The following is a 9,435-nucleotide window of genomic DNA, read 5'->3' on the forward strand; positions in this document are numbered from 1 at the left end:
TCTGGCATTCCACAAGGTAGTGTTATAGGCCCTTTGCTGTTACTTATCTATATAAATGATTTTGGAGACAATCTGAGCAGCCGTCTTCAGTTGTTTGCAGATGACGCTGTCGTTTATCGACTAATGAAGTCATCAGAAGATCAAAACAAACTGCAAAATGTTTTAGAAGAAATATTGGAATGGTGCGAAAAGTGGTAGTTGACCTTAAATAATGAAAAGTATGAGGTCATCCACATGAGTGCTAAAAGGAACTCATTAAACTTCGGTTACACGATAAATCAGTCTAATCTAAAAGCCATAAATTCAACTAAATACCTAGGTATTACAATTACAAACAACTTAAATTGGAAGGAACACATAGAAAATGTTGTGGGGAAGGCTAACCAAAGACTGCGTTTTATTGGCAGGACACTTAGAAAATGCAACAGACCTACTAAGGAGACTGCCTACACTATGCTTGTCCGTCCTCTTTTAGAATACTGCTGTGCAGTGTGGGATCCTTAAGAGCTAGGACTGGCGGAGTACATCAAAAAAGTTCAAAGAAATGTAGCATGTTTTGTATTATCGTGAAATATGGGAGAAAGTGTCAAAGAAATGATACAGGATTTGGGCTGGATATCATTAAAAGAAAGGCGTTTTTCATTGCAACGGAATCTTCTCACGAAATTCCAATTACAAACTTTCTCCTCCGAATGCAAAAATATTTTGTTGACACAGACTTATATAGGGGGGAACAATCACCAAGATAAAGTAAGGGAAATCAGAGCTCGTACGGAAAGATACAGGTGTTCATTCTTTCCGTGCGCTATACGAGATTGGAATAATAGAGAATTGTGAAGGTGGTTCGATGAACTCTTGCCATGTACTTAAATGTGATTTGCAGAGTATTGATGTAGATGTAGATGCTCAGTTTGTTTCTATCAGCCAGTCACAGCACACAACATGTGACTACACACAATTTTTTTTTTTTTTTTCTGGTGGTAAAACAGAACTTTGTGTATGAAAAGTGTGTCTACAGCCTGATCCGTGTGCAGCCTGAGGTCCACTTTAAGTTGCGAGTTGGTTATAATCCATTGAGTATGTTTCTGTAAGACACTATCATACTATTTGTGCAGCATGATTTAAATTCTGCAGAGTATCATTATGTGAAGACAGTGATGTTAGCATACTGTAGTATATTCTGTGCTATGATTGGCTGCTAGAAGCAAATGGAGCTGATGTGTTGATTTACATGTTTGCAAAACTAATGTGTTACAGCTGATGGTTTTCATATTTATACTGGTGTACTTTGAAAATATGCAATTTAATTGATGCACCACATTGAATATATTAAAAATGCTGCACTTTTGGTACTTCTGGTTGTGTAACATTGGTAACTAAAACTGCTACTTGACCGGAGTTCATTGGAAGCGGAATATTTTTGTTTGAGATTACATCTAGAGCCATAGTTCTTTGCATGGAGATGATCCCTCATTTTTGATTATAAGTGAGCCACAACCTTCAGAAAAATTCAGAATCTGAATTTCAGCTTTCAGTAATTATCTGTTACCAGTACTAGTAAACCGCTGCCCTTATAGTTATGACATTTTTTTGTAGGAGCAAAGAAAATGACAAATTTATTACATTTAATAAAAGACTCCTGTTTTGTATTAATGACAAAAATCTCCATTTATTATTTGCAACACACAATTTTCATGCCCCTCCTCTTAACATATTGGAATAGGATTAATGTTACATGAGAAATAACTAAGAGAAAGCTCTGTCAGAGATGTGAGGCACTTATAGGGCTTTAATGAAAAGTAAATGTAAAATTCAATCAGTTTCTCGGCAGGGTTACTAATTTTAAAAAGGATTGCATTTTTTGTGTGCTGAGTTGTTACTGTGAATGAAATTAGGGTACCCCAAATACCAACAGAAATTAAAATGGCATTCAAGGAGTTGAGTAGAAGTTGGAGGTCCTGCAACAAAATAAATGAAATTGATTTGTTACACTCTAAGGATTATTGAGAGTTTTCTGGAATGGAAAAGAAATTCTTCATATTGCTTATCTATATGTGAACTTCCGCATGAACTAGATTTAAAAAATAAGAGAGAATGTTTGAATTGTTAGAGAGTGGAATCCTCCTACCAGGACAAGGCAACTACCTACAAATGTACTAGACTGTAGGTACATGGAAGGATTTTTAGTAGAAATTTTTGGAAGGTGCACAATATTCACTAGATTTGGCTCACTGAGTTTAAACTGTTTCCACATTTAAAGAAATGTGTAACCAGAAAAAGATTTAGTATACTATGTTAAGAATGTGGCAGCCACAGACATTTGGAGATCTCAGTTAGTGCCTCAGGAATGGAATTTACTCACTTGCGAAATATTTGACTAACAAAAGGTCTGCATGTGGTTCACCAATGTTGTTCAAGTTTTGCAAAGACCTCCTATACCGAAAATACACCCACATGTGCTTTGGCTTTTTCGTAGATACTCCCTATTTTTTTAAAGAAGTTGGGTTAAAGTTGACTGAAAATCAAATTTTCAGTGTTACACAGCCAAAGATAATCTAAAAACAAAAATTTTTTTATTATAATGTGGGGTCCAAAGATAATTATTAGTTATTAGCATTTTTGTGTTTTCATGCTGAATCTCGGGTACCCATCATTCCGTGTGTTCAGCAGAGTGAAGTCAGCAGCTGAGCGAACAAGGCAATAGAACACCAAACTTTGGTTTGTTTTCATTCTATATTTTTTGGTTTATCCGATGATATACTGGTAATTGGAATACTTTCTTTGCCTTTTTGGAAGTAAAAAATTGGGGTGTGAGATTAATTATCAAATAAATATATATTTTAATGTATTGACAGTTATTTTCTTAGAGATACATGATGTAGTGGATAGGTCTTTTGTAGATGATGATGATGATGATGATGATGATGATGATGATGATGATGATGATGATGATCCGACCTGCATGGTGAAAGTGATACCACCGAAATGTTACCTCCCTGCCAGTCATGTGACATTTACTTTTTCCGACTGGTAAACGTCGTCATTGCACGATTTCAGAATCCTGCGACATCACAGCAGAGCAGAGAATTAAGAGATAGTGTGAATGCTATCAAAATTTATGCATGTGTTCCGGAAAACATGCCAATGCATGTGTGTTGTGTGTGCTGCAGGAAATATTTTTCTGTTTCCCCCCACTAACTGCAAGAATGCTCATGAATAGATAGGTAAAAACACACAATAATACACTTTAGTTATATTTTTGTGCTGCGTGTCACGATGAAAATGATTGTCGGACCATCATGATAATATCATGAAAAAATATATATTGTCATAATATTGTTATTCTGTCTTGGATTTTCTATTGTTTGATTTTGTCAATACATTATAATATAGACTTATTTCATTATTAATCACACTTCCCAATATTTTACTTCAAAAAAAAATACAAATAAAAGTATTCTGATTATCAAAATATTATCAGATACACCAAAAAACAGAATGAAAATAATGCCTTGCCACTCAGCCACTAACATCATTCTACTGGACACACAGAATGACAGGTACCCAAGATCCAGAATGGAAACACACAAAAATGTTTGTTTTTATATGATCTTTAGATGCATATCATTGAAAATATGATTTCCCGTCTTTAACTTTGACCTCGACTTTTGAGAAACTAGGGAGTCTAGCAGAAATTCAAAACAAGCATGTCTCTATTTTCAGTATAGAGCGTTCTTATAAAACTTGATCAGAATTGGTGGCCCACATATATACCCTCCCTTTGTAAGTGGAGGGATCAAAAACAGATAATTTTGACGGATAAATGAGTTTTTAATCTTCACCGTTCTGTTGAGAACTTGTCACCCTGCTCTTGGACTGTGTAATACTCCAGTGATGACTAGAGTTTCTTTCAACAGAACACTCAACAGACAACTCTGATCAACTGAGATGTGTTCCTCATGCACTGTGGTGGAGTATGCACTGTGATGAATATTTGTGATGAGAGCTTTGCATGTCAGATTGGTATGGTATGCTGTAAAACGTATGATGACCTGGTGTTTTGAGTTAGTCAGTGAAGGATGTATGGGGTGTGCAGTTGACAGTGAAATTACCTTGAAATATGTGGAGCTGTCACACAATTTTAACTTGCCAAATTGATTCTGATGAACATAAGAAAATTTGTCTGCAGATTTTCTTCACACTGGCACTTAATAACAAATGCCATTGAGAGTATCAGAGCTCTAGCACAAATATATATTAGTGGTAATGGGAGGACATGAAGCTGCGCTCTTAGTATACATTTTATTGCTATAGTATCAGGACCAGATCAGCTATTAAACAAAGTATCACTAAACCATTGCGGTAAATAGGAGTCTTGTAGCTCCACTCCTGCAGCGGGAAATGGTCTATCTCGTATGGTTTGTTCTCAAGGATATATTTAAGAGAAAGGTCAGTGAGATGTTGCAGTTGATCAGAACATGATACACAGCAGGTAGAATTGAGACTGTAGTTCATTCTAAATGAAGATACGGTATAAAAAATGGCAGTCAGAGAGAACTAGTTATGATTGCTTTTCCTTTGGAAGTCTGCAGTCTGACATAAGATTGTTAACAATTTTTCTTAAACAGGGTGTATACGAACCGGGAGATCCGGGAAAAACCCGGGAATTTTTTCATCCGGGAGAAAACCGGGAAAAATCCAGGAATTGTTTAGAATTCCGGGAATTTTTCATTGTTTTAGTTTTCGGTAGAATTTATGTGATTTTGATTGGTAAGAACCAATACTCTAACAAAGGATATTACTGTATCCCGCTACTGCAGAATAATACTGCAGCAACAAAAGATGAACAGGAGAGAAAAAAAAGAAAGAAAATAAAACTTAAGTTGCAAAGGAAATGCGCCATATACAACAACAAAACAGTGCTCATAAAAGCGTCTGCCAACAGCAAAGTGTGTCAAAGGCTTTAGGAAGACTATGCAATGCTTTGTAACAACAAATTGTCTCCGATGAGTGTGGCATGACAACTATTTAAATTAGATTCGTTTGAGCCGATGCGGGCGGGATCTTGGCGCATGCGCAGTTGAGTCGTGTACGAGTAGTACCTTCTACCGCTTCTAGTTACAGAAGTGTGGCTGGGCGCCACTACTTAATATTGCCCCGGTTCGGAAATTAGTAAATCTGGGGCTGATGCACAGAGCAGTCTGAGTTGTGATGGGGAGGTGGGTCGTCTCCACGTGACCTGTGTTTACGTTTAGTGATTTTGTTGTTTCCTCTTCGTTTATTGCTGTCACGTTAAATGATGAAATGGATTTTTTGTGGCCAGGAGCTATCAAATGAATTAAAATACGTTTGCGTAGTTACGGAAGGCTAAAATATGTTATTAGTTTTAGATTTTGTTTCCACCTTTCTGACAGTCAAACATTAATCGCCTTACAGAACAATGAAGTTATTTTGGCCTGTTTGCTAAAGAGATTTGGCTTTTATTATTCTTTTCTGTTGAGGCAGTCAATTTATTTGAAAGGAAGTGTTTAATTTCACACTATTGGCTAGTTTCAACTGTTCGCTGCATTCCAAGTGCACGTATGGCATTATGCCATAATAAAGAACCAAACATGAGATAATACAGTACTGGTACCTCAAGAAAATTTGCATACGAATGTGCTTTTTAAGCCGAATTATGCGGTTTAGTATGGTTCACAAAATTCCGACGCTCTTGAAGTATCCTCTGATGTCTTGTTTATTTTATGACATAATGTAAGATCTTTTAATGTTTTACACGTACAATCATATGGGCTTCCTGCGTCATTGTAGCTGCGCAAGCGCGGTGATGCTTGTAATCTGGCGCTCTCTTGCAACAGCTGAACGAACGTATTTCTAACAGGTCGTGGGAAAGCATTGCGAATTGTGGTTTGAAAAGCGTTACATTCAAAGGAGATTTCCTTTTACGTAAGATGAGCTATGTGTGAGAATGTACGATGAATTTCTTAAATCACAAAGCGTTTGACTATCATTTAAAAATCAACTCTTTGAGGACGACCATTTAGAGGAATTTCGAGCCCAGAAGTCAGACATTTACATCGTTGTTAAAAATTTTACTGGCATATTTGTGTGATGGTTCTTACAGTGTAACAAGCCCAAAAAAATCAACATTATTTGTGGAAGCTTAGCTTCTCTTCCAGCTTATTAATCTTAGAGACCAATAGTATAGGTGAATGCTGTGTATATTAATTTAAACCATTGACTTTTCTTACTTATGTGTTCGTGCTACTTAAGAGTGATCTTGCTATTGTCTGACGTGTCCTATGTCCTATGCTGTCATGAGCTGGCGAGATCACGTGATATGAGCTATGAATGGCTTACAAAAGCGCATCGCAATCTGGATTTCAATGCTTCGTAAAGTGACATGCAGTGTTTGGTGGAATTCGAATTTATACCTTCGTAATATGAAAATATGCAGTGTACATGTTGCTGCACATGAAAGGTCTTTCAAAACGTGTTTTTCCCCCGAGTTACGTTTTCTAAAGTGCCGGGAAATTCTACTCCGGTATATAAAACCACTAACGTTCTAAGGATTGACGAGTTTTACAGTGCTGAATAAGAGTATACTGTCACTTAACACGGAAAAAGTGTATTTTCACCCGGGAGAAAGTTTGGCGCTGAAATGTATCTACTGAGAAAAACTGTTGCATAGTTTCTCTGAACACAATTGCCAACATATTCCTTTTCAGTTAATAACTTCTATGTCATAAGTTTAATTATATGAGAAAGAGTATATATTGTATTTTGTGAAAAGAGGAGGAGTTACTACATTTCCTGTTTATATTAGGGCCATGGCGTTTCTTCTTCTTGTTTTAATGTTGACTTGTTTGTGATCAGTTGCAGGATGTAGCTGAAAATGAGCGTCCTGACAACCGTTCAATTTTTGGACATGATGCTGAAGGGAGCTCATCTCAGGGAGGTAGCAATCCGGGTTTTGTGGTCAAAGGAGCACCGTGGGAACAGAGAGCCCCAGATACTGCTAGTACTTCAGAGTTCCCATCTTTCGGTGGAGGTGGTGACATCCCGCAAAGTGTAGCTCCTGCAGGAGCCTGGGGAGCGAGACGCTAGTACCCACTGCTTTCGTGGTACCTCCAAATATACTCACATATATATTCCTTTTTGGGGTGACTATGAGGGTTGTTTAATTATTTACACATTAACCTAAAAGAATCAAGTAATTGTGATAAAAGCACTTGAAAACCACCACTTCCAAGTTAAATTAAAATTTTAATACATATTGCTGGTAAGTATACTGCATTTTAATATAACACACATAGACAGCTGTATTATGAAAATGATCAATTTATATATTCATCGACTTGGAAGATGGCACAGTTTTAAAACTAATTGGGAGATGTCCCTTGTGATTTTGTGTAACCAAGTGTGGGAAATGTCGGTTCTGTATGTTGGCTCCCTTGTCCTTCACTGACTGCTGCATTAACGACCTAGGCCTGCGTCTCTGGACTCCGACAATTGGTATTGCAGATTGGATGTTGTTTCAAAGGTCTTCCCCCATCCTCCCTATTAAATAACACCAATAAAAGTTGATACGAAAGTTCAGATATATTGCTCTGCAGAGGCATGCTTGGCGTACTTTGGCCACGGGACTCTTATTGGGGTACCTGTTGGTTTGGATTTCGGTTTTAGTGTTTGAAATAAAAGGATCGATTTTAGTGGGAGATGGGACAGGAAAGCTGGATTTTTATTACACAACTGTGATTATTAGTGCTGATTATATCACTTTTGGATACCTCAGCATGCCCAGGGCAGACCTCAGACTGCCAAAGCATTTTTTTTAAATGATAGAAATATATATTTTCTTGTGGAAGCAGGCATGAAACATACAACAAGGTGCCTTGATTGCAGCCTCTTCTCAACTTTGTGTGAGTGCTTTTCTTAATAGACATTTTGTTTGAAATGTGGGGATTTATATACTTTTATTTTATGTCCCTCCTCATTCTTTTTGCTGTTTACAAACGAAACTGCCTTAGCATTGTAATATGGGTGAAGGAGGTTTATATATATATACAATATACATATGTATATACACATGTATATATTGTGGAAAAATGGAACATGGTTTGTCATACATCTCATGTGTCTTCATATACAGAGATATCATGTATCAGATGAATAAGTGAAATACGAATGTATGACATCTGTTATAGTTTAAACTCAATCCTTATTTACCATCCTTGACCTACTTTTCTTTATTGTGAATGTACGTATGTTTGTTTGTTTGTGTGTGTGTATATTCCAAACTATCTGGTATGTGAGGAATGAGGTTTGAGCACCTCTGTCAGGTTCCTTTGGCATGTAAGTCTGTTGCATAGTTATTGTTGTTGTTCTTTTTATTATTGTTATTAGTAGTAATACAATAGTTATTTACACTTGTGGAATGAATTCTTAAAAGTGTGACTGGGAACCATACCATCCACAATACTGATGTGTTAAATTGTGGTGCAAAATGGTACCACTAAACGGATTGTAGTCATTTTTCCACAAACCACTTCCTTTTTCCACACTATATGTTATGAAAGAGATTTAGACATTTATAAATGTTGAGTTTATATTTACAAAGACAGTCTCTTGAACACCATTAAGTGATATGAATCGTGAGATACATTTGTACAAAAACAAAAAAAAATTTGTATTGCATAGAAGTATTGTACAACACAGTTCAAACCATTATTATAGACTCCAACTCTGGTGCTATGAACACAGCTGAACATAAATGACAAAATTTGAAATAAAATTCTTATGTTAAACTGAACATTTTATTTTGAGGTATTTTTTTCCCCCATCCTTTCCTCTTCCAGCAGTTCAGAAAAATGTGTGCAGATTTACAGCTGTAAGTTTTTAGTACTATCAAGAGAATGAGGAAAGGCAGTTGTAAAACTGACTTTAGGTCAGCAAATTGAAATTGTCAGTTTCACATATCTGAACATAAAATGGGGTTTCTTTGAAGTTTGACGAAAACCACTGACTTGTGTTTAGCAAGCAAGATACCCATATTATACACACAGTGAAACCCCATTTTATGTTTTCGTGTGGTCCAGGTTTAAAAAAAGGAAAATTGAGGAAAATGTGAAAATCCCATAAAATATGAGCAAAACACATGTAATTACCATCTATGATTTATAACTGCAATCCTCTCCAATACTTTGTATAAAATCCAAGTGAAGGAAACTAAATGTACAATACATTGTTGTACACTAATCTGTGGCAATGCATTTCATCGGTTCTTTAAAACTCCAGATGTGTAACAGCAAATAAAAACTCGTTAAAAATTGAAATTGGTATTTGGGTACAAGGTAATTGAGCTGTAATGCTCAAACTACAAATTATACATTCAAAACATGCATTTTTGAGAGATTATTCTTTGTGCTCACCTAG

General features: G+C 36.2%; 1 protein-coding gene across 1 annotated transcript in view; it reads left to right on the forward strand.

Annotated features, from left to right (window-relative positions):
- The window catches only part of LOC126253194 (vigilin), a 104,158-nt gene extending 95,346 nt beyond the window's left edge, over window positions 1-8,812 (forward strand). The window contains exon 21 of the mRNA XM_049954360.1: window positions 6,877-8,812. Within this exon, the coding sequence (XP_049810317.1) occupies window positions 6,877-7,107 (231 nt within the window). The 3' untranslated portion in view covers window positions 7,108-8,812. The remainder of the gene's footprint in view (window positions 1-6,876) is intronic.
- The last annotated feature ends 623 nt before the right edge of the window (window positions 8,813-9,435 follow it).

This window comes from Schistocerca nitens, chromosome 4, assembly GCF_023898315.1.
Source record: "Schistocerca nitens isolate TAMUIC-IGC-003100 chromosome 4, iqSchNite1.1, whole genome shotgun sequence".
In the NCBI taxonomy this organism is placed as follows: domain Eukaryota; kingdom Metazoa; phylum Arthropoda; class Insecta; order Orthoptera; family Acrididae; genus Schistocerca; species Schistocerca nitens.